The 26,887-nt window shown below is 37.3% G+C and overlaps 1 protein-coding gene across 13 annotated transcripts in view; it reads right to left on the bottom strand.

Moving 5' to 3' along the window:
• SYNCRIP (synaptotagmin binding cytoplasmic RNA interacting protein) overlaps positions 1-25,733 on the bottom strand; it is a 31,076-nt gene extending 5,343 nt beyond the window's left edge. For 6 of the 13 annotated variants that reach the window (XM_072642749.1, XM_072642747.1, XM_072642751.1 and 3 more), the window contains exons 1-10: positions 25,495-25,733; positions 22,647-22,806; positions 21,902-22,020; positions 21,641-21,748; positions 18,719-18,832; positions 18,452-18,628; positions 10,763-10,898; positions 9,720-9,925; positions 7,047-7,196; positions 6,564-6,685 (exon numbers count right to left, since the gene is read on the bottom strand). In XM_072642749.1, the coding sequence (XP_072498850.1) occupies positions 6,564-6,685; positions 7,047-7,196; positions 9,720-9,925; positions 10,763-10,898; positions 18,452-18,628; positions 18,719-18,832; positions 21,641-21,748; positions 21,902-22,020; positions 22,647-22,806; positions 25,495-25,695 (1,493 nt within the window). In that variant the 5' untranslated portion in view covers positions 25,696-25,733. Of the gene's footprint in view, positions 1-6,563; positions 6,686-7,046; positions 7,197-9,719; positions 9,926-10,762; positions 10,899-18,451; positions 18,629-18,718; positions 18,833-21,640; positions 21,749-21,901; positions 22,021-22,646; positions 22,807-24,239; positions 24,730-25,140; positions 25,310-25,494 lie in introns of those variants that run through there. The other 7 variants (XM_072642755.1, XM_072642754.1, XM_072642757.1 and 4 more) reach the window with 3 other exon arrangements.
• Between the last annotated feature and the right edge of the window lie 1,154 nt (positions 25,734-26,887).

Genomic DNA, 26,887 nt, shown 5'->3' on the forward strand with positions numbered 1-26,887 from the left:
GTCATACAAAGTTAAGTATGTGAAGCATAATTTTAACTTATTGCTCACCCCTCTATGACAAGCTGCCATTCCACAATGTAGAAACATTTTGGATGAACAAAGAGTTATCCAACTACAACCCTTATGGTAACTTAGGACTTGTCAAAACCTTGGGTCTTCCATCCCGCAGATGGAACAAATAAAGTCTCTTTCAGAAAACACATTGCTTGACTTTTCTATTTGTATCCCCAGTGCTTAGCACAATCAATGTTTGGCACATAAACATCCAATAAATTCTTTTTTGTATATCCTTAATAAAAGTGAGGGGAAAAAAATCAGGTACTTTTCAAATAGTATACGTGGCACAATCCTAACACTATTCTCATTAGTCTTGAAAGCGGGAAGGTCCCTATACATACCTTTAAGTAAGGTTAAGTGCAAAGTAATTTAATGTTGTGCTACAAACAATATATACAAATAGATATTTACCAAGAGTTAGGACCAACTCTTTACAACAAACAAAATACTCAATTCATGGTAGACATATACAAGGCAAAATACGGGGCGGGGGGAGTGTCACTGAAGCTTTGGTTTTTCCAGGCAATAAGTGAAATAGGTCCCCTAACCTTTGTAGTATCAACAATTTAGATGCATAAAAGCTCAGTTGCCTAATCTGATCCTCTTCATCCAGAAAAATAAGCAATTTTAGACATTTTGCCTATTTTGAAGATGAGAAAATTGCAGCTCATAGTTAATGACTCGCCCAAAAGTTACACAGTTCTTGGTGGCAAAGATGGCCCATTTATTAAACCCAGGTCGTCTATTAGTCTAGTTATGCTACCTCTTATAACTAAAACCGCAGGACTCTGCTGTGATTGATGTAACAAAACCCTTCTAATTCAGTGCCAAATAAACAAGGAAATGAGACTAGACTGTGCCACACTGCAAAACTGGGAAATGTTTTTGTCTTATAGAAATGTTTAAACAGGACTAGTAGAAATTTAATAAATTCTCGGTATAGTGGAAAAAAGCAAAGCACCTGGTTTGAAACTAGCTATTCTATCCTTCATCTGTGTGAACATGGGCAAGTTACTTAAAATTTCTCTTCCTCCTTTTCCTTTTAGAGCTTTCTTTTCTGGCCTTTGACTTATTTAAAATGTCTACCTATGCAGATTTTAGCAAGTTCTGCAATTTAAAACCTAAAAATTTGCTGGGGTAATGAGAGGACAAGTGACTAACCCAGGATCATAATCAGTGAATCAGTAAGTCTCGTGAAAGATTCCTCCAAAAGATTGACTTTCAATTTACCATGCTATACTGCCTCATTATCTAATACTTAATGAACAGTAAAAAATATACTAAGATAAATACCGTTTTGGTGTGATTCGCCTTGCAAGCTTCCTAACCTAAGCACCTAAATTTCATGCTACTTAATGGCATCATTTCTTAAACCTTAAGGAACCCCCTGAAGGAAAAGTGTTTAAAAAAAGAGAAAAACACCCACTTCTTAGGCTTTGTCTGATGGTATGCCACTCACCATACTCGAAACCTTTGAGATTCACTATGTTTTCCCATTGCTAAAGGAGATTAGACTAAATAAATATAGTTTCTCCCAGCTCTCAAAAGTTCTGAGTCACTAGAAATCATTACTAACATTTAGTGAATTATCTGCAGGAAGGTGTAAATACAATCATCATCATAAGCAAAAGAATTTCATTCTTTCCTGATTCCCCTGTCAGGAGTAATTGAATTTCTAATACTGCCAGAAACAGTTTTCCCAATTATTTGCTTCGCAATCAACTTCATGAACTCTACACCCTTAATCAATTGTTTTTAGGACTAAATATGGAGAACTACAAGGATTAGAATATTAAAAATCTATTGAATGCTACTTCTCTAGTCTTCCTGGTTAATTATATTGTTGCCTTTTCTTACTAGTAACAGAACATCTACAATCTTTTGTAATCTATAACCATGATATAAAAAAGAAACTAAAGTTAGTACAGGATAAAGAAGTTTAAAAAAACAGGAAAATGCATTATACCAACACACCAAAAACCACTAACGAATGGTTTTGTATCTTAGGTAGTAAGTGCTGTATCAGGCCCCCAGATAATCTGTTAACTGCCAAAAACATAGTGTACTGCCTGAACTACAGGCAAAGAAAGCAAAGGTGAACTGTGTGATAACTTATGCTCACAGCTCTGATTTCTGTAGTCAATCAGTAATTACATTTCCCCTTCCCCCAACTCAAATACATCACAAATAGGTTCCTAAATCAACCACCAGAACAAAAAGCCCCAGAAGCCCAATGCAGTGAAATACTATGGATTTTTTGGGTTTAGGATTTGGCTTCGGGGGAGTGAGGCTCTTGTTTTTTTTGTGGATGATAGGGGTGGAAATTGTTTACAATTATTAGACATGCATTTTTTCCTGCATAATTTAATAGGCTTCCCCACCCCCAGTGGCTAATTCATTACCTTCAGGCCTTTTATCTTGCCTTAGGAGAATCTTTTTTCTAGTAAAAAGATTTTTAACTATGTACCAATACTAAAATTTCACTACAACAAAATAACTTTGGCTGCTTGTGGAATTATTCTTAAATATAAATTAAATACTAAATGAGCTTCTTAAAAAAGTTACTTCTTACCTTACCCATTCCCATTCTCCAATTAATTTTGATAATGTAAAGTCACCACTACTGCCTCCTTGATCCCAGTTCATATACACTATAGATTAATGACTGATATTTATTTTGTCTTTTTCAAAGAATAACATTGTATAAAACAATTAGGAGTGTAATTAACACTAATGAGTTACATAACAATTGGAATATCCCAGAGCTGGAAGAAATTTTAAAAAGTAACTTTATCCAACCCATATCTAAGGAAGGATATACAAGTAGGCATCTGTGCTATTCTTGAAGACTTCTAATAACAGAGAACTCACTACCCAACATAGCAATTCCATTTCTGGACAGAATCATAGAATCTTATAGTCTCAGAATCTGAAGAGACATGAAAGGCTACCTGGCCCAATCTATACTTTAATTAAAAAATCCCCTCTATAACATGTCTGACTGCTTTAATTGTTAAGTTTTCCTTACACGGAATTTAAACTGGTCTTCTAACCTCTACTCACTTGTTCTCAGGGTTTGCCCTCTGGGGCCTAAAAAAACAAATCTAATCCCTTTTTCATAGTCCTTTAAATACCAATAACTATTATTTCTCTCATCCTACACCAAGTTTTTTTTCTAGATGTTTAAGTGCACTCAACTCATCCTGACTGGGCATAGTTTTGCATTTCTACTACAACAGATTATTTCCCTATATGAAGCGTTCAACAAAATGGCAGTATGTCCACAATAAGTAAATTGAGTCTAGATGAAGGTGAGATCTTGCTGGGGTAGAGGGTGCCCCAGAAGGTGTCAGACGAAGGAACAATGCTTTAGATTTAAATAGAAAGGAGGGCATTATAAGCAGCTAGAATATGTCAAGCAAAGGCTGGAAAAGAATGTTGAAGAACCATAAGAGGATTTGTTTGACTGACAAAGAAGCTATTCGAGTTGTAGGAAACAAGACTGAAAATAGTAAGGTTGGGATCTGATTGTGGAGAGCCTTGAATTCCAGGCTAAGGAATATGAAATTGATCCTTTAAAAGTTTCTAGAAAAGGAGTGGTGTGAAAGTGATGTTTTAGGAAAACTAAACTGGGACATAAAAGACTGACAGCAAAGAAGTTTCTTCATTTTGAGACAATTTTTAATTCAACATTTCATAGCTATCATTACAAGATTAATCTGACATTGTTTTACACCTTCTCACCAACCACCAATAACTTAGGATCCCCTGTAAATTTATCATGGATCCAGGTAGACAGAGAGACTATGTAGAGTGAAAGGAGGGTAAGCACCACCAGATACATCAAACCCACTGCTCAAATCTGATCAGGCCAAAGAGTAAGGAAGCAATAAAAAAAAAAAGCAACTGTCTTAAGCAGGTCTACATTTAATATATTACAAGCAAAAATACAACAAAATGATTACTGCAAATAATATATCTCACATGTTAGCACTTCAAATGTCCACAAAGTACCTATATTATTCCAATTTTACAGATAAGGAAACAGGTTCAGAGGTTGACTTGGCTCAGCATCATACCATCAGTAAACATTAGAGTCAGGTTTAGAACCCAGTTCTCCTGCCTTTAAAGCCCACTGCTACATTATGCGTCAGTCAGCCCGAAACTTTAACATAAAAAAAACACAATTATCTTTCACATTTTCATTTTTCATTGTCTTGCTTTCTAACTTAATTTGGATTATAAATCCATTACAGCTATTTTCAGGAAAAATACAAAATCATAACTACTAATATTCAGGATTATACAAGTCAATCTCCATTCTACTTAACATTTGACTTACATAAATGTATATTTCTCTCAGTGCTTCTCCAACTTGAACACTTTAATTAGAATGATTTAAATTACCACCTTTCAGCTACTGAGTGATTTGGATTATGAACTATACCCTCTATTTCCCCACACCTCTTTCCCCAACCTTCCAACAGCTGCCAAGTATTTGTTTTTCTGTTACTTGTTAAGTCATGAGACTTTTCAGTGTTCCTTGCTAGAAATTTTAAAGGGATTATGGGACAAAAAATGAATGTCTCATCCATTAACCTGATGGAAGACTCAAAAATTATTAACAGTCATAATTTTGGACAATCAAGTCTACCCCATACATGTTAGTGATATGATAAACTGGTTATAAAATCCTAAATAATTCTCCCGAAACTCTTCCTAAATATATATATATACACACACACACGTATGTATGTACGTATATGTGTACAGAAAAGACAATGACAAAAAATGTGATCTATTCAAGTGCCTGAAATCATTCTCATGCAAGAAAATAAACAGAAGAAGCTATGTTACTGGGTTGACATTTTAGTCATGTTTAACTTCTTATCATGACCTAGCCTCCTAACAGATTTCTGCTTAACAAAACATAAATGTACATTACCTCAAATCTAATCAAGAAAAAACAAGTAAATGAAATTAAGAGGCTAATTATCCACTTTTACAAAAAAAAAATCCCTTAAGATTTCTCAAACAGGTTTAATGTACAAAATGAGAATGAACTTGACAAGAGTAGGTATCCAAAGCATTAAATTCTTACTTATTTTTGAACAAGTCCAAAATTTTTAGGTCCTAATTCCTAATTTATATGATTGTTTTTATCTAATAAATTACCTAATTTAATTGGCTACAAATATCAAGAACTTTCAGGTATACCTCTGAAATACCTGAGCTTGGAAAAAAAAAAAGATAAGATACAAAAGCCTAAACACCAAGTCCTTATCCTTTAAGCCATTACATACGTTAAGTTCGACAATTGCTTAAGTTTATATTCTAACACACACAATAGTGCTAACATTATATACAAAACAGGATACGTATTACTTCTTCTTAATGTAATTGTTATTCCCATTTTAAACATTTCTAAATATTATTTTAAAAGTGTATAGTACAATATATACTTTAATGACAATAATCTTTAAACACGGCAGAACTGCAGGGGCATAACATTACGCTGATTATGCATGTTATACTTCATAGTTGAAACAACAGCTATGAATTTAATTTCACAGACTGATCATGATATTGCAAAATTTGCTATATTTGAAGTCAGAGGAAATGGGTTCAGATCCTGCCTCTTGACAACTACTTTATCAAACATTAGCAAGCCACTTAACCTCTTCCAGGTTCAGTTTACTCATCTATAAAATAAACCTTTTTACTTAAAACATCTGAACATTTTACTAAGCATTTCTTAGATCAAATGAGAAAACAAAGTGCTTTGGCAAATTAATAGCACTAAAAATGTCAGTTGTTCATTTATAAAAATTTTGACTTAATAAACCATAATTTGCTAATCAATGAGGATATACTTACAAAGAAAGAAATAATCTATTTTCAAGGAGAAAAAATTCTCATTAGTATAACAAAAGATTGTAAGCATCTCCAGGGAAAGAACTTGTCTTTTGACTATTTGTATCTCTAGCACTTAGCACGCAGTGCCTGGCACATAACAGATGCTTAAAAAATGATTAATGGTTAACTGAAAAAAGCCTAGGTGGACTTATACATAAAGATACTTATTTACAACTATGGCCTAGCTGACAAGCAATTTTTCTAAAGATTTCTGGTGGCCCTTAATCTCCATGGCAAAGTTGTTATCCTCTAACTATAACTCTGTTAAAATGATGCCTGTACTACTGAAATGTTAAGTAGTGAGTAACACGAGACAAACATCTGGAAACTGAATCATGTTCTACATAAATTCAAGTTGCAAAGTGATTACAATTAAAAGTTTGTCTTCATTTGAAAGAAAGATGTGACTAACTTCCACTAACTCTTAAAATGACTGTTGGGCATGCAACAAGTTCAGATAATATAAGCTTCATTAGAGAAATTTTTAAAGGGTACATCATACAATAAAAAATGCAAACTTGTTTGGACAATAAAATCTACTGAAAATTTCCCAATCATGCTCAACAAAATTTATATGTACTTATACTTACATTTGATTTTTAGCTGCTTGCCTCTGAGCTTTGCGTTCTTTCCTTTTTTGATCTGGTGGTTTAGCAAAAACAATTTCAATATTTTCTCCTTCTAAGTCTTTGCCATTCATTTCTTCCATTGCCTAAAAATATCAGACGTTGGATCAGTGATAACTAAGTTTCAATTCAATACAATTTATTATAAAACTTCAGAGGTAGTGATATCCCTTTGGAGATAGTCTAAAACAAGAAATCTTAACTTGGAATCAGTAAACCTGGTTTTTTATAAAGTCATAAAATTTTACTTTACTGGATTGAGAACTGGTCATCTAGGCCCAATCCTAGTCTAATAATCTTAGTCAAGCTATTTCACCCCTCTAGTTTTTAGTTTCATCAACAATCTCTAAAGTCTCTAAATTTTGGTTAGGTAATTCATAATTTTAGATGAGATCATTTAATTACTCAAGATTATTTAATTATTCACTATCAATTCCCACTTATTACCTTTACAGCGCCATCTCTCTCATCAAAATGAATGAATGCATAGTCCTTTAGTTTCTTCACTCGTTCCAGTTTCCCAAATTGACTAAATGCTTTTTCTAAAATTTCTTCTGTTACAGTATTGGCAAGGTTGCGTACAAATAGCACTTTCACCTGAAATTAGGGGAAAAAACAAAAAAGCTTTTCAAAGTGCTATATTTCCAAAATTTTTGAAGTATAAGATGTTTCTATCACATATTCCCTTATAAGAATGTATGAGAATGAAGGTATACTCTGAATAATTAAATAACACTCCAACTCTGATAACCAATAAAATAGGGGGTACAAGTTAGCTTTCTAGAAAAAACATTGGCATCTTTCTTACTGACCTCAAAATGTGCACTAGGATCTTCTGATACAGCATTACAGTAGAAAACTCATTAAACTATAAACCCTTTGGTCTAGTGTTATCACTATCACCAAATAGTAAAAGAACTACAAAAATACTTACAGAAGCATTTTTGTGGTAGAAAATGTGAGTGACCACTAAATAAGCTGGGAAAATGTTCTGTTAATTCAATGGAATGTTACTGGGTCATACATAACACTTATGGATCATGTTGCTTTGGTAGTTTAACTGTTTGTGATTGCCAGGCAAATTAAATTCACTTAAGAGTTTTCTAAAGTTCCCCAGCTCCTTCATGTACAAAGAAAACTTGAGATGACTTGTACAATCAGATGCAGAGAGAAGAGAATCCCAACCCATTTACACATGATAATTTAAAAGGAAAATACCAATTAAAGACATCCCAAATTTTATCAATGCACTGGCTGATCATGCTTACGATGTTCTGACAATGAAGCATATCACTTTTCCCCTCAGTAGAGAGGTGACAGATGATAAGGGTATAATGAGATGTACACATACGCTGTCTGATTTGTTCAATTGCTTTTATTATATTGTCAAAATATGGTATTCTTATTTGGGAATAAAGCATCATTAGGAAATGATATTACTACAAAGGATACCATTACAGCTTTTTAGTATCTTCAGTGAAGGTCAAAATGAAATTTGGAAATGTTGATTTCATAATCAGAGTTAAGGCTTAAAAGTTACGAGTATGCTGATTAATGGAAACTATTCACAAAATATGAGAAGTTTTCCATGGAAAAATTTGTTTAGTTGAATATGCTATTTAACATTCAAACAATTAAAATATTTCCTAATCTTTACCTTCTTTAACTGACTACCAACACAATGAAGAAAACTTAAGACTGGGAAGCAAAAAGGGGATAATGAAAAAAGTACTGTTTTCTCAAATCAGAGAATCTAGGTATAGATGCAGTCTGTAAAATTCACTATGGGTGTGAACTTCGGCAAAATTCACAACTTTCCTGGGCCTGTTTTCTCATCTGTAAAAACGAAGGGATTAAACTAGATGATTCCTAAATTCTCTATCAGCTCTAATTCTGACAACCACCTCAAAACAGGGTTATCAAAACCTATCACATTCCTAGCAACATGCCTCTGATTCATCAGAACTGAGTTCAAGGGTGGACTAGATGTAAGTCTTCTCCACACTATTAATAAAGGAAATTTCTCTAGTGTTCAAACTGAAACTTGTACTACTAGCATTAATGTTGACTCTTGAGAGGTGTTTGCTCTTATAGCAAGTCTCAACTGATTTCTGAAGCAGTATAACTAATAATAGCTAAATCTTGTTCAACTGCCACAGCTCAGCTGGGGCCAGAACAAGCACTCACTATTTTTAGGCATGGGACTTTAGTCTAACAAACAATTGAGTTTGGTGCCATCATCACACACATGCCAAGATTCAGCAGATCCTGCTGCTAGCACAATTTCACACTGCAAAATCCTCTACCATATGGGCTAAATGTATATCAAAAACTCCTAAGGCTTCAAACCTTCCATGTATATTATATTTGTGGTCCCATTATTAGTATGTGCTCGTACTGTAGCTTTTTCTTAATAATCACTTCCTATAATATACAAGTTCAGATTTAGGAAAATAATTATTTTTATTATAAACAAAGTCCTCAGTTTCCCTGTAAAGAAACAAATTTTTACAAAGAAATTTTGAGGTCTACAAGTAATTATATAATACTTTGTGTATACTTTATACTTGTGTGAGCTGACTTGGTAAAAACATAAGTGCAGTCAGTGCCTTTCAGTTAAAAGCATCTTCCTCTGACTCTCACAGGCCAAGCCGCTCCTCTACTCAAAAAAATAATCTTTTACACAAAGAATTTTATCAAGAAAAACATTTCAATTTTCTTTTATCCCTTGATAAATGTAAACGTGTAAAATAATAACAGAGAGCCTTTATACCACTTAAGGTTTGCAAGAAGGGTTTACAAATACCTCATTTTATCCTCCCCACAACCCTGCAAAGTAGGTGCTATTATTAGCCCCTTTTTATAGAAGAGGAAACTGAGATACAGGGTGGCTATCATCATAGAAAACAAGTTAAGTATCTAAGGTGGGATACCTTCTTCCTTTTCCCAGGGTCCATCTAGCTGCCAAAGGTCCTCCAAATTCTCTTAGAATTGTTAGAATCATTACATCGTTTCTTTTCATAAGACAAGCTTCCCATTTGAGTAAGATTTCTTTAAAAATGAGATTTTATTGCACTTTAAAACATTACTGAACACAGTCAATATTTTCTCAATCATTACCTTCGCCATGACTTCAGGATCTGGATCTTCTATAGGGTCAGCCCATTCGACTGTACCCACATTTCCCCAGACTTTCACTTTGCCACTCATTAACCTACGCCTGGCCTGAGCAGCAGTTTTGTGATCTTCATACTCAAGGAAACAAAAACCTCTGTTCTTTTTCTTATCATCCGGTTGGTGGTACAAAATGACATCTGTAAGGCCCTCTGAAATTAAACAACCACCCTGTTTAACAAACTGAATAAATAAAATGAAAAGAAAAAAACTAAAAAATTTTTTTTACCTAGGATGTAATTAAATATTAAAACAAAACAAAAAAATGTGGTAACTTGATTTAGTCCAGTCTTACATTGATTTTCAAAAATGAATAGGAACGGTGGGGCATGTGTCCAGTGAATTTATCTAAACAAATTAAGAATTCTCCCCAAATCATCAAGAAAAACAAACTGAAATGCAATGGTGTTTTTATTAGGCATGTTGTTGAGTTCAATTAGGATTTACACAACTGTCTTAAGATTACGGCAACACAAGATAAATCCAAATAGAAATACCACAATTAAAATATTAAAAACAGACAATAGAAATTACCTCCCAAGTCAAAGATAGGCTTACTTGAAAGTAAATTTAGGATTGTTTATTTGGGAGTTTGCTGTAATAGAATTTGCCATGTATTTCAACTTATTCACAAGTTATTTGAATTAGACAAACTTGACAGCTGTTTCTTTGAAATCATGTTCTCCAAAGATAAAGCACAACGTAAAAACCAAATGTAAGTTATTCCCATTTGACAAAAATTCTAAGACAGACTGTCAGCTAGTAATTTTGATTTAAAGGAATTAGTTTTTGTTGATCCCACAATCTGAGATTCTCTTTTTATAGTTGGATTCTTATTTTAAATAACACTGATAGTTAACAGAAAACAGAACTGAACACGTAGAACAAGTGTAATTTTTACAAAATCACTTAAATGTCTAAAAATCATAAAATTTATCCTTACTCAAAAAACCAACTTCCAATAATACAACAGGCTATGTTCAACTTACCTGTTACTTTGCTAAATTCTTCAAGAATCTGCTCCTTTGTTTTACTCTTGGGAATAGACCCAACAAAAAGTCTATTATTTGCAACTGAGATGCAAACGCCAATGTGTTTTCCAGAGCGAATTTCATGATTATTATACTGGAAGCAAATAAACATTTTACATTAACTCAAGAGTTATGCATCTTTAGACCATTTATCTAACACTAAATCTTTATCACAGATTCTACACAATTCACTAGATTTTCTATCTATACAACAGTCTCATCAATTACAATATGCAAATAAAGTAATAAATACCCCACACATATGGACCTATGTAAAGTTACAACTAGGACTCTGGCCTCAAGCTTATTACTAAAATAGCTATGAAATTTTACCTACCTATAGAATATACACAAAGCAATTCACAAGTTATACGAATTCATTATGGTAAGCAGTGCAACTGTCTTGTAAAACTAATAAATTAGATACAAAATTTGCTTATAACAGTCTATTTCAATGTATAAAAATGGATTTAGCAACCACTACCTCTCTAGCCTCCCCACCAACTCCTGCCACTAGATCTATTATCATTCAATATAACCAGTTTACTAGTTTCTATTATTCAGCAATGTTAGTTCCTAGATCAGTAACACCAATAATGGGTGGGAAACAGAAGTAGAAGGATGAGATGAATTACTTCTCCCAACCTGTACCCAAAAAATGATGCAGCAAACTAATTAGTTCTAATTGTTTCTTTCTCCCTATACTTCAAAATACCATGTCTAACATAAATATATTGCCATCCTCTAACAGAATTTCATACTTTCTTCAATTCTAAAGACAGGGGTTTAAGTGATGGGAAAAAAGAGAAAGTAGCTATCATATAATGCTCCATCTATACCAGGCAACTCAAGATATACAGTTCAAGCTCCACAGTCTACAGACAGACACAGAAAGACAGACTAAAGGTCATTGTTGTTGAGCCATTTCATTGTATCAGATTCTTCGTAACTACCTTTTGGGGTTTTCGTGGCAAAGAAATTAAAGTGGTTTGACATTTCCTTCTCCAGCTCATTTTACAGATGAGGAAACTGAGGTAAATAGGATTAAGTGACTTGTCCAGAGTCCCAAAGCTATTAAGTATTTGAGGCCAGGCCAGATATGAACTCAGAAAAATGAGGTTTCCTGACTCCAAACCTGGTGTTCTATTATACCACATAGATGGCCCTTTAAATGTCACTGAGAAGTAATTCCAGTATTCTATGCTGTATTGCTAACACCTATAAATTAAGGGTCCAGAACATATAGAACAGAAGGGAGAAATCTTATAGATTACATATCTAGACATGGAAGAACTAGGGTAAAATATTCTCTTTGTATCAGGAGCAGTACTAATAATCATTTTGCATACTGGTTCCTCACTGTAGAAAGCTCTTCCCAAAATACTATTACCTGAGTTCAGGTAAAGCTAAAGAAACTAAGGACCAGCAAGTCCTTCTATGTTTCTTTCTTTCAAACTCATTAAAGCAGCTTATTGATGTAATGCTAGTAAAAACTCTGATGCTAATAAAAATTCCGTACTACTTCACATTTATAGGCTTCCTTTGCTCAGATTTTAAATCCATTTCTAATTTTTAAGCATAAATTCATGACCTATGCAATGCTTAAAACGGTATCTTGCCCTGACTTGGCTTAGTTGACTCTCTGTGTGCCCCCAAGTCTATTTTTATATGTATTCATGTAAAATCTGTAAGAAGCCAACTGCATTCTAGGGTTTTCTTTATGTACTAGACTTGCACAGTGCTAAAGAATGTGACAGTACTTAAGGTCCCCATTGGCTCTATGATTTCACAGCAAATAAGGCAAAGATAGTAAATTCCATACTACTTATTTAGGTCATAGACCATAAAATTCTACAGTTGACAGGGACTTGAGAGATCATGGTCACTTATTCCAAACTTCTCATTTCACAGTGAGAAAACTGTTGCCTAAAGACACTTGCCCAAAGTCACAAAGTCCAAGACTTTGTGGACAATTTTGGATATCCTGACTCTCATTTAGTGATCCTCATACCACTGTCACAAAAGATTATGATTAAACCCATGTGGGATCAATGGGGCTCTGCTATGAAAATATTGGAGAGGAAACATTATCCAGGACATATTAGGGTTTCATATTAATAAAATCATAATCAAGTCATCGAAGCTTTTGGATTTAAGAAAAATCTCAACAAATTTTCTATCTGCAAGTGATGCGTAGTACTAACCCATTTACTTCCTTCTCAGCCTTTTGGTAAAATGAACATAAATAACCAGAAACAATGGATAATCTTACAAATAGCAAAATTCCTACTCTAATGCAGATAAGACAGATAAGTACCAAAGTTAAACAAGTTTTTAGGTAGAATACTTAAAATATACGAACTCAACGAAAGGAAAATGTACAATGATTGAACCTTATTTTCCTATTTACTATAGATAACACAGATTTTACCCATCCTTTATCTGAAATCAATAGAATTCCATATGATAGTCATAAAAGTTAGTGCATTAGCCTGAGTGTAGCATAAAGCAATAAGCACAATATTAATAACTGGTTCAGAATCCATCCTCTGCCTAGCAATGTAGAATAAACTGATGAAAAATTTTGAAAAATCATAAAAATTGGATACAACAGTTAAGGATCTGCTGCAGAAGATGGAAATATTGTAACTTGAACTAAATTTGTAAAAAAGTACCCCTCAAAGCACAGAACTCACAGAACCACCCTCTCCATTCCCTCCCTAACATGAACAAGGACAAAAATGGACAAAACCCCACTTTGGGCATAGCTGCAGTAGTTCTGTTCCCCCAAATGTCACCTAACCTCAAAATGTTCCTTTTTTTTGCTTCTTCATTCCTCATATCCAATGTATCAATTCCAGCATATTCTTTGGTACTATCTTCCAACGCTGTCCCTTTTCAGAGCCACTGTTACCACCCTCTTCTGGATCCTTTCTCTTGCAATACCTCCTAAAAGCTATTATTGGCCAACAGTCTCTTCCCACTCAATTACTTCCTGAATACAACAGTCAAAATACACTTTATAAAACTACATATTTTCATGACATTTATGCCTCATAAGTATTTTTTACAACTCTCTATTCTCCAAAGTTCAAACTCCTCAGTTTGAAATTCAAGGTTCTCCAAAATAATTAGCAGGTTAAAATTACACTGCTCAGACGAAATGGTCCCTAACTACCATAGCTTAATGTGATCTTTCTGTTCTTTCAGCTCCTTCAGCATTTACTTAACAGAATTCAGAGTGTATGTTGTAGCTGTTACAAAAAAGTACGTGATAAATTAGCACACAGCAATGGGAGGAGTACAATTAGGAAACGATCCTACTTATCAGAAATCTTCCAAATGGTTTACATGAACTCTTAGATCCACTGTGACAGAGAGGTGAGTAGTACTAATCACTATAAAAGAGGGTTTGACTAGGGGCCTCTGATATTCCTTCAGCTCTAGATTTTTTATCTTGACTTGGTGGCAATGTAGAAAAATGAGCTGACTCTTATGTCAAAGGATCTGGGTTCAGATTACACCTGTCAACTCTGTGATGGGGTTAAAGTTAACTGTACCTCATTGGACCTCAATTTATTCATCTGTAAAAGATGGATTTGAACTACATGGCCTCTGAGTACCCTCTTTCAAATTTTTGTTCTATGATTCTATAATCATTCATGAGGCATAATTTCTTGCACCAATGGTTACTTTTTCCTGTGTTAGCATCTTTCTTCTTTAACTAAGAAGGAAATATTAAGAAACCGTCTTCAGGAGGTCTGGGTTTCAACCTCACTTCAGACATTTACTGGCTACATAACCATAGTCCAGTCATTTAACTTCCCAGAGCCTACCAATTTCACATATTGTGAAGCAGTATCTTGTTTTGTTTTTTTTTAACAAGCTATATAAATGATTTATAATTACATCTAGATAAAATTTCCTATGGGTAGGAACCAAGTAGGGTCTTTTACTTCATGTTCTGGACTTTGCCTTTGCATATAGAAGGCACTCAGTAAATACAAATTCATTGAATGGTATGAGCTATTCTTCAACTTTATAGTTCAAGTTACCTATCAACAATATCCATGGAAATGACTATTTTAGAATTTTATGTTAAATACATCTTAACATGTTGGACATTGGCCAGACCTTATGGATCTCCTTGTTGAAATCACTGTAAGATTTAATCCATGTCATTCTTGGCCCCACAAGTTGTTTATGTAAGACTTTTTCCTCTCTACTTAATAAAAATATTTTCAAGAGTTACAACCAGAGTGACCAGAATAATTTCTTTCCTATGAGCTCCTACAGCATCTGCCTATCATTTCACAGTTAAATGGGTACTGTCTGATGATAGCTCTTACCCTGCTGCACTAAACTATTATCAAGCTTTCATGTTTACAACTTGCTAATTGGATTGTGTTCTCCATGAAGGCAGGCGCCTACTTGATCCTCTACAACTCCAGAATGCCTTGAATACTGAAAGGCTACTACCAGAAAATAAGACATTTGAGTGATATCCTATATTAAAAAAAAAACAAACACCCAAGTCTTAGAGCATCCAAGTCAACCCTTCTTTATCATCACACTTTTATTTTCTCCAGGTCTTACTAAAACATCTGCAGAATAACATCTGCTAGTAATAAAAATTCCCTCTATACTTACAGCCCTATATATAAACAGAAAAATGGGTTTATTATATACACGAACCAATATATAAATCACCCATTACATTTCTTGAAGAGAATTTTTCCTAAAAACACTTGAAAATACATAAATTTATAAATACAATCTGCTCTTTTCTTATTTTTCTCCCATCACAAGATAACTACCATATCAATAACCAAAGAGAGTAGATAAGTCTCCCAGCAAATATGCAGAATTGAATATGTACCTCAAATCCAACCTGTATTGACAAAAACTAAATAACATGGTTTTAGTCCTAAGGGGGAAAAAAAGAACTGTGAAGTTGTTTCTCAAAGAAAGTTGCCTAGAAGACAACATGCCTATGAGTACTAAACTTAGTTAATGTACTTATTTTTATATGAGTAGTTAAATCCATCACCCTTAATAATTAAGAAAATTACTGTACACAAAACAAAGTCAATCTAAATAGTTCAGCCACACAGTGAAAAACAGATTGGACTTTTTAAGTGTTTGTCTACTACACCCTGATTAGTATACTCTCCCTTCCCCATGAGTCTTGTCTGCCCCCTTCCTTTGATGCTGCAAAGTAGACTTTCTGCCAGACTGATTCCTCCTCTCACCATGGTCCTGACCAAAACAGCTGCAACATGCTCTCCAGGGATATAGTCCAAGCAGCAGTAGTAAAACCCATTCTGAATCCATCCCTACTAAGCACAAATTGCTACCCATGGTCATTTATGCTATGACTAAGCATATACTGCCATTTATGCTTATGCTATGTCATTTATCCTACAGTGCTAACCACCCAGGAGAAGTAACGATCTCTTTCCAAGGCCAGATGCTACTGCTGCCACTACTGCTTCAAGTTTTGAGGGTTGTGAAGTAATCTTACAGACAAGGTATAAATACAACAAGCAAAATGAACAACAGGTGACTTAAGAAAAAAGATGTTCCAGGCTAGGTCTTCGAGATTAACCAAAGGGATATCTTCAACAAAACAGGTAAAATCTGACAATAGGTGCATTTAAAACTAATTACATCAAAAGAGGAAGCAAGGCATGAGAGACAGTCCTGGATTCAGAGTCAGGAAAACCTGGGTTAAAAATTCTATTTCTGACACTTCCAAGCTGCATTAAACTATAGGTAAAACACGAAACTTCTGAATCTAAAGGCAACTCTCCAAGCTACAGATGAGTTGCTGTATGCATAGATGGAAGAAGTTCACACAATCACATCTACTTATGTTCTGACATACCAAAAAAAATCAATCCACTTACTCATGTACTGACATACTGTGATTCATGTTTCAGAGAGTTTAACAAATTACTAAAGACTGAAAGACCATTTCAGAATGTATCTGTATTGGAATGCACAATCATGATGCCAGTTTAATTGTTTCTGAAAATCTTCTGTAAATATAGTTAAGATATTCCGGTATCAAGGTGTATAACACCCTGCCAAAATATCAGTTTGCATGACTAATCTGATCCCTCCAAAATATTTTAGACTAGTAATTAAAACACTCACAGCTAAGTAACCATAGACATTTTGCATACTAAATGTCAATAAAATCTGATAATTTCTCTCTAGATAAACTCCCAAACAATTTTATGTAAAAAAATCACTAGCTATCTAATTTACGGATTTATCAAATTTCTTAACAGTAAGCTTAATCTTTTAGTGCTACAAAGGCAAGTATCAATTCATCTGTTAATTAAGAGTGATTCTGTGAGATGGTCTCTAGGGTTTCTTTCAACTCTAATAATTGTAAGATTTTATCTGAACTACCTAACAGAGAGCAAAAGACAGATCAAGAGTGCCACTGAAAGGCTCACTAGAGAGCTATATCCAATGCCTCAGAAGGCAGAAGCATGACTTGGGAAGAGGGCATCAAAAAAGTAGAAAAATGTGCAAATATATCCTTTTAAAAAGGGAAAAAGATACCACAGTGCTAAATCCTTTCTATAAAGACAGTGCTTAAAAATGCGGTGTACACGAAGTATCTTAATTTTATGACAGTCATAAAATTTTCAAATATTCAACACTTACACATAAATAAAGGAAAACAGTGGCTCAGCAGAGAATCCAAAATTACTTTTTATTTGTCTTTGAATGTGAAGGAGGGAAGGCAGATTTATCTTTTATATTAAATTTTACTGAGTAAATATTAAAATTAGCTGGTACTCCTAACCATAAGGTAGAAAAATATGATGACAAGGGTCATAAGTCAGTTTGTGCTTTAAAGTTTTCTTTAAATATCTCCCAAAACTGAGGGCAAATAACACAATTAAAAAGCCAAAGATAACATTAATTTTCCATGGTCATTGGTCATAACTAAGTTCAGTTAACAATCATCATAATTGTTATCAAAAATGAAAATAATCTATTTCCCTAATGGAATAAGTAATACCCTTTTCAGACATGTTTACCTAGTCTAAATTATCTAGTGTTTTCATCAATTTGCCACTATTAGCTTAAAGATTTTTTAACAGGATCACAGCAGCAAAAGTCATTTGTTAAGAGGCAAGATCATGTGAGGGTCCATGGCTAAGTACTTTTCAGAACCACATCTAATGAAGCTATTTCTTAATTTATTCTTCAGCCTTTACAATGCTCTAAATTTAAAAATTATAAATGAAATGTTGTCAAGTGCAGGCTCTCAGGAATTTTGCCCTATATCTCTTATCCAAATACAGGTAAGAAATGCTATAATCACTGCTTTTTCAGAGCTTCAAAGGACCGTAGAGATAGGCTATCTAATCAAACGCCTTTTATTTTATAAATGAAAAAACTGAGTCTTGGGAAGTTTAAGAACATCCTCAAGGTTACAACTTATTAGAAACTAAATTAAAACTCAGGACCTCAGTATATACCACACAGTCTATGAACACAGAACAAATACAAAGGGATATCAACTAGAGTTTCATGAACTATGATTAATCTCATAATTTGCTAAAAGTATTTTTAAAATCAAATTTTAAGGTTAAATATCTCAAGAAGTAGGAAAAAACTTACCAGTTTAACAGCCTCCTGAGCTGCTTCTTTTGTACAGAAAGTTACAAAAGCATATCCTCTATTTAGACCAGTCAAGGGATCCATCATTAAGCGCAGATCCCAAATAGGTCCAGCTTTTTCAAATAATGGAACAAGTTCATCTTCAAATAGATCTCTTGGAATCTTTCCCACAAATATCTATAAACATAAATATGCAGGTAAGGTTCACAAACATACTTTATTAATATCAGTTCTACAGCTCTTAAAATACAAAATATTTTTCCTTACCTCTGTACCAACAGAAGGCTGCTGTCCTGAATATACTGAATCTGGAGGAGGTCCCCCATACTTCCTCTGTCCAGTGGTCACATCAAGTGTGTAGCTTGTCCTTTCCAACAGTGCCTTCAAAAATTCAACTTGATTAATATTTTTTGGCCCCAAAACCACACCTAATATTTTTTTAATGCTAAATTTGCTTAAATTTTCTGTTTTTACATGTTAATATCAACCCTAATTAGATCCCTATCACTACAAGCAGCATTATAAATCTTTCCCTAATTACCTGATCTTTATTTCATAGGATCACATATTTAAAGCTGGAAGAGATCTTCAGGGATCATCTATCTAGTCCATCCAACCCATCATTTTGCAGATGAGAAAACAGAAGAGAGTAAGTGATTTGCCAAACAGGCATTAAGTAGCCCAAGCAGGGTTCAAACCTGATTTCATACCCAAACATCCTTTCTATCACACCAAAAGATACACCTTATACTAAAGATCTGGAACCTCTTACAATTAAAATAGGTGGTTTTACCTATTGATTCTATTTACTTCAATTAGTACATCAAGCAAATTGCTTAGAGAGAATAGTGAATCAAAAAGAACCATCTTAGCGGTCTTTGATTCTGGGTGTTTTGCTTGTTTTGGGTTTTTTTTGCCTAGAATTAAGTCCAAAAATATACTTAGCACCCAACTATTTAGGATCAGTTTCACCCTTCTAGAAGCAAGGGATAGATTAATTTACCTCTCTCCCCTTTAATCTTCATGTTACCAAACAACTATTATGATTACTAGTTATATTCCCATCATACTGGCAGTTCCCCTATGCCCTGTTTTCATAAGATGCAATCTCAAACAATTTAGAAATATACCATTGGTCCAAGTTTTAAAGCATAGAAATACAGTGCACAAAAAAGCTTAAGTTAATATAAATTTACCCAATTTTTTTTACACTTTTTCTAGCAACTTTGCATACTTTCTAGAATATTTATCTACTGGGTCTAAACATCATATATGAAATATATTTTAGGTGTTACTTTTGACAAGTGTAAGCTGTTAAATTTACTTAAGATTTATCAATTTTCCAATCCTAAAAATGTTAAATACTAGAATGCTTCTCTAACAGGCAAACAGTATTCAATAAGACATGAAAAATTCATCTTTTCTTCAATTTAAAATAAGCTCATAATACTATCTAATGATTTTAGGAAAATTTAATACACAGAAACATACTCATCAACTCACGAGATTTAATCAAAAAATAACATACTTGTTCTAATATATACTTAGTTCATGATTAGATTTTTCAAAGTTTAAATAATTCAAGAACATACAAGGTTTATATCCATAAATTTATCTTTAACTTTACTCTTTATGCTGAGGATTGTTTTTGATGTTATTTCTCTTGATCAAAAACAGTGAAAGATGTTCAAATAACTGTGCAACTATCTAAGTTACATATTGAGTAAAACTATAATATGGAACTTTAAATGACACACATAAAAAAGGGGCAATTGTTTTGTGTGCATGCTCCTCATTGTATCCAAAGTTCAGCCTTGCCTAAAATGTGTAATACTGAAACAGGGTCTCAAAATCTGATGAATTCAAAACTATCACTGAAATCAAGCAATTCAAAGATGCTTTTATTTCTCTCCTCCAATAAAGACTGTTGATTAGTACATATTAAATCTTTATTTACATCAACTTCTATTGATCAAACTATTATTTATTGGTGCTTTCAAAAAAGATACAAGGGAAAGGGCTCTAACTCTAACCATGTCCTATGTCAAAACATATTCTCCATTTCCTTTTCCTATAGAGAAGTTAAATGGACTATAAAACCACACACATTCCTTTTCCAAGGAGAAAATGCAAAGACTGTAATTTTGCATGAAACTTAAAAGAAAAAGTTCTGGCGATATAGCCCTGTACAACTGATTAGAAAAAAACACAGGTTTAGTTACATCACAATTTTCTGTAAAATTTAAAGATTCATTTTTATAGCTTGAATTACATTAAGCCATCCAGTTGAAAGTCATGGTTTGATAGTTTATAAACATACCAATACAAGAAATAAATATATTAAGATTTTTCTAAAAATAGATTTACTACATATGCATTTAAACTTGTAAACTTCAAATGTGACTGCATTTCAGAAATCTCCTTTGGTGTCTAGATAACTATCAACTCCTCTTCCATGCCCAACAATATCCTATTATCCATTCCTCAAGTGTACACCTAACCTCTCTTATTTACTTCCATGCCCTAATTCCTTTTCCCCTTGCATTTGTCAGCTTCTATCAATAATTCTTGAATCTGTGATCCAACAGATTTTAAATCCGTTCTTAGTTTCCAACATAATGGATCACTCTATAACTGAAGTGGATGGACCTGGGGGCAGCAGGGATATGTGGTTTCAAATATCTTCATGTAACACTGCCTTGGTAAGAAGCTATATGGGGGGAAAAATCCTAAACACCTGCTTTGAATGAGACATCAGGGCAGCAAGAAGAGAATATATGCTAATCAGGCATCTATTTTCCTAAGTCCATGGGGTTAGTAATGTTCCCCTCCATCATTTGGTGTAAAATAACCAACTGGACAAATCTCAACTGGACTCTAGCAATGATTTGTAAATTACAGATTCTTACCAAGTTGGGTAATTTTCAAGTATTTAACGAGAGTACAAAAAACATTGGATGGAAATAGGTATGTGCTCATTTACAATCCAAGCATTAGAGTATAAAAAGCATATTTCATAAATGTTTCTTATAAGTTTATTCTTGATATTCAACTTAAACATTCCATACACAGAAAGGCTTAAGGAAGTTTTCTCAAACCATACTCTAATTCATTTACAGAAAAAGTTCACAATTTTCAAATCAGCCTCCCTGACTCATTTTCAAAGGAAAAAATTTTAAAGGCACATACCTTAATTTTTGCCTCATCTGGTCCTTTGCTAGAATCGGCCACTTTGGTCCCCTGTTTTTCTCTCTGCCTATATGTCTTCATGACTCCACATAAAAAGGCACTTTTGTTCTGGAAAAAAAATTTTTTTTTAAATCTTCCTGTCAAGTTTAATAACAACTATTACATTCCTCTGCTTCAATATAAAAATTCCACAAGAGAATTCAAACATATATTTTATCAAGCAGTCACAGGGTAGCAGTGGTATAAATTAGTGAACATTACCTGAACATGTGAGAGATCACTGTCTTTAAACTGTTGAAGTACTGCCAATGCGCCGTCTTCATTAAATTCTTTTAAAGCTTCAATAGCTCTTTCATCTAGATCACTGTGTGCGACTAAACCTAGGGAAGAGAAAATGTTCACTAATTAGGAATTGCCTCATGATGTGTATTTTCCCAAGATATTTTAAGAAATTTCAATTATTTTAATAAAAACTTTATCCAATAACAATCTCTAATTAAAATAGCATGCTTCATGGGTAAGTCTAGACTCAATCACTCAATATTACTTCAGTATTGATCCTGCCTTATAAAAACTAAAAATCAATCTATGCAAGAGATTCCAATTGAAACAACTCAATTCCAATTGCTATGTGAATAACAAATACAATCACCAAAGAAAAATACAGTAAGCAAATCTAAAGCTACTCAAAATTACTTAACAAGAACCCTAGTGGAAAACACCACCAAAAACATCACCTGCTGCCACCATTAACAGCGGATGCTATTGTTTTATACATGCTCAACTGGACCCCTAGCCAGCCTGCCTACCTGCTCTATCCCCTCCCCTCCATTCTTTAAACATTTAACCTCTGGCCTAATTTCTAGTTCAAAAACAGGAAAATTATCACAAAATCAAAACTGCAGTCCCCATACTAATTGGAAACCACAAAAAGTTGCTCTTTTAGTTTAATTCCAGAAGTCCAATAGACAAATTTCATAATGTTATTTTGCAAGTTATGTCTTACCTGCAACGTAAATTTCATCTAGTTTTTCAGCAACTTTCTGTGGTAAACCAGCATCAAGCAATGTCTGGAAATGCTCAGAATGGGTAACTGCAGAAGAAGTATCCATGGGCTCTTCAGTACCATTCCCATTAACATGTTCAGTAGCCATGTTTCCAGAGATCTGTTCAAATGCAATAAGCAAAATTAACCTACATTCTTCAAAAAGGACACAGATGACAATATTGGAGTCCCAGTCTGTCCTCTATCACTTATTACAATAGCCAGACAGCACCTACCGTGAAAGACACTAGAGCCTGACAACTGACTTAAGTTACAGGGCAGAAAAATAAAATCACTGTTTTACTCGGAGCACCACCCCTGACTGAACTCACCTAACACATTAACTAGAAAAGAGTTATTTTACAAACACTGGCAGGCTTGCCACCTGCAGCTGCACTGCTCAGTCGCTCAGTAAAAGAGGCTGGTGGATTAGTGGCAAAAGATAAAGAAGCCAAGAGATAAGTGTTCAACCTCCAGAGTCAAGCTCCAAACTGCACACTTTTTCCCGCCTGCCGCTTTTGAATCCAAAACAAGCAAAAGGAACAAAGCGCTCAGATAACTGCCTCCCCCAACTCCTCAGGCCCGTACCCCATCCCCCCAGCTCCTCAGCCAGACCAGAGAGGCTCCACCACCACGGCCGCCAGGAACCCATTAGAAACACGTGCTCCGCGCCTTCAAATGTCCTACAACTTCCTCCAACGTCTCCACACCGAGGCCCAAGGCCACAGTGGCAAAGGCCACACCAGACTCCAACAGCACCGCTAACAACCAGGAGAGCCCTCAAGGCAGCAGCAGCCTCGTGGCCCCCGAGCCCCCCACGGCAGCAGGAGCCGACTCCAGGCCACGGCCTCTCTCGCCTCCCCACGTTTTCCCCTCCCCCCTCCACCAAGCACCACCATCTCCGCCGTGACACATGGCTCTCCCCGGGGCGGCGGCGGCACTATCTCCCGTCCCGTTCTCAACCTTGCAAAAGCTCCGGCCCCACAAATACGTGACCCACAGCACGTTATACGACTCCTCCACCCCCTCGACCCGGGCAATGACTCTGCAGCTCCGGGGCAACCCCCTCCCGCAACCGGGCAGAGTCGTCGGAGCGGGAGCCGGCATGAGGGAATTCCCCGGGCGGCCCTGCTCCCCGATCCCGAACTGTCGTCTGCCGGCGGGGACCAGCGCCCCCTCCCCTCCGCGCGGACCAGACCCACAGCACCAGCCACGACGGCAACCGAGTCGGGCACCACCGCCGCCCGCAGTCAGCGCGGGGCACTCGCTAGCACCGAGGCGGGCGCCTCCTCCCTCCGGCGCTGCAGACAAAGCCCGGGCGGCGGTAGCACATGGGCGAGGGAGAGGAGCGGAGGCGGCACCAAGGACCGAGGCCTAGTCCCAGGCAGCACCAGCAACCAACGTGCTCCTCTCCCCCTTGGAATCCATTTTCCAGAAAAGCCGGTTTCTCCCTCCCCGCGCCGCCTTCTCCTTCCTTCCCTCCCCCCACAATGTCGCCGCGCCTTGGAGCCCAATGCTCCCCCTCCCACCCCGGCAGGGTCCCGTGGTCGTTACCTCCCCGTTGGGCTGCCGCGGGTAAATCCTGTCCGAGGGGATCGGGTTGCGGGAATCGCGTGCTCGCTGCTCCCTGTGTCCGGCGCGAGTGGAGCTGTTGTAAAATGGCGGCCGAAGCTCACGCCGCTGGCAGCAAACCCGATCCAGTTCCACTCGCCTCCGAGCGCGCTCCCGGTGCGCGCGCGCCTCCGCGTGACCCCCCCCCCCTGCCTCGCGCGTCCGCTTTCCCCTCACACACAACCCCTGCCTTCCTCCTCCCCCCCCTCCCCGCCAGTCCTAGCACCTTCCTCTACCTTTCTTCCCCCCCAGGTCGACTTCTCCTCTCCCCTTCCCAATCAATCCTGCCGCCCGAGCTCTCAAGACTCCACGAAGCGAACTCTCCCTTTCGCCTTCTCTCCTCCCTGTCTCCCACTAGTCCTTTCTCCCCGAGAGGCTTTCTGACCCTCTCTTTCTCTCTCCCGCGCTGACGTGAGACGGCGACGACTACGCCGGGTCGCGCGCCCGCGAGCTCCGCCCGGCACCCAGCCACCTTCCTCTGCTCCCCCTCCCTCCACTCGGTGGGCGGTGCTCAAGACCCCGCCCTTCCGCTCGAACGGCCACGAAGGGGGCAGATAGTGAATGAGAGGCCCGCCCCTTCCCCTCCCGTCTCCTCCTACTCTTCCCCCCCCACCACCCTCCTGGCTAGGCGGGGCGGGGCGGGCCGGGTCGGCGTGTCCCACTCGTTCTCCTTTGTCAGGAGACAGACATCTACCTACCCCACCCCCACTCCGGCACACATGCCACGGCCACTAGTCTCCCACTCACGCACACACCATTCCCCTCCTCTGAGTCTGGGAGCAGCGGGAGGAGGGAGAGGGCGGGGGTCACCCTCGGAATGCTGTCCTTCCCCTAGAACACCCACCGGCCGTGAGCGCGGAACCCCAACCGCCCGCGCCGCTGCCGCCGCCCGTTCGCTCTCCCTCGGCTCGGTCGGGAAGCTGCCGGCGCACGTGTCCCCCGGGGCGGGGCGAGGCGAGGGAGACAATGGGACTGCGGGGGGGAGGGGACAAGCGAGGGAGGCGGCGAGGACCGGAGACACGCTGCGGGGCCGGGACCGCGGGAGCCTAACTCGGAGCGAAGCTGCCCCATGCTCTGAGCCGCCGATCCGGACGCGCACCGACACGCAGGCGTTCTCCGCGAGAGACGGGGGTAGCCCCGGGGGTGCCCACGCGCGTCCAACCCTGCGGGCTCCGGGATGGCGGTGCGCGAGGCTTGCCTTTGCTTTCGGGCGCTGGGAGCCGGTCTGGGAAGGTCGTCCTGGACGCTGGCAGTCCCCGCGCCCGCTCGCTCGCTCTCCCGGCCGCCCTTCCTTGGGGAAAGAGGCCGGATTTGGAAGCGAAATCCTCCCCCCGCGGCGATGGGTTGTGCAATCTTTGCGATTTCTACCCCTCTTGGAAGCCCTCCAGATGGTCCTCATGGATATAGTCTGCACCGCTCGAAGCAAATTCCTGCACTGGTCTGAGCAACTTAGAGGAAAACCACTTCTTTTCAGAAAACTTTGGCTGATAGTTATTATCATCCGAAATGGCATCTCCTTTGTAACCCTTTACTGGCTACAAAGGACCCTAGACAAAGCACGTTTTTATTTTGCTGGCGTGTTAAGACCTTTCCCTGGAAAGCTAACCCTGCTTCAAAGATAACTCTTGACCTTTAGTTGAAATATCCTGCTTTTTGAAAGTGTTTTCTGGTTTCCACAAAAATGTGTTGAATTGGTTTCCCAGAAAAATCATTTTTTTGGTGAGTCACCATCGGATTCATAGTTTTTGAAGAAAATTTGGTATACTTCCATTTAAAATAATCTTTAGTTATGTAACAGTCCAAAAATATTTTTGCATGCTCGCTTCAAAATGTTCACTGACCGTGTACATGGTTTAACACCTTTCCATATATCCCTTTGCTAGGTACCATGGGCAGGATAGATAATAAACTTGAAGAGTTATTTCCCTTAGCTAAAATCCAGCGACTCACAGCTGTCACGTTTGATTTTCCCACTAAGGACGTCGGAGAAAAACAGCCTACTTAGTGAGCAAAGACCTTCACGGTCTCGGTGCGACCCAGATCGAGTCCTTTAACCTTGTTGCCTCACCCCCAGGCAACAATTCTAAAACTAAGTTGCAAAATAGTTTCCAAAGTGCATTGGAGGAGTTTTCCTTACTGAGAGTTCAAAAGCTCGAATTCTCACCATCATTTTCCTGCCCCACTTCCACCCCATCAAAAAAGTTATAATGAATAGGTCTCGATTCAGTCTAAAGGCCACATAACCTGCAACAGGACAGACTTAAATTACGTAATCTTTTCTGGGACCACCGATGAGAGATCAGTTACAGGGTATAATAATGGCTGGAATATCCCATGTCAATTACCGCAACCACAAATGCGGTAAATGTAACAATGCAATTTTGAATACACTGCATTTCCTATAAATCACCCACTTTTAGCTTTTTCTGGGTACTCGGGAGGAATGATGGAAATAATGGAAACAATTATAGTGAGAAAAATGGCCCAACTAAGATAGTTTGTTCTTTCTCAGAGGATGTTGGAATCTCTGTCTGAAGTGGTCATTACAGACTTTGTCCATCCTAAATTTGCAGCTGAACTTCCTCAGGAGC

This window comes from Notamacropus eugenii, chromosome 2 (assembly GCF_028372415.1).
Source record: "Notamacropus eugenii isolate mMacEug1 chromosome 2, mMacEug1.pri_v2, whole genome shotgun sequence".
Taxonomy (NCBI): Eukaryota; Metazoa; Chordata; class Mammalia; order Diprotodontia; family Macropodidae; genus Notamacropus; species Notamacropus eugenii.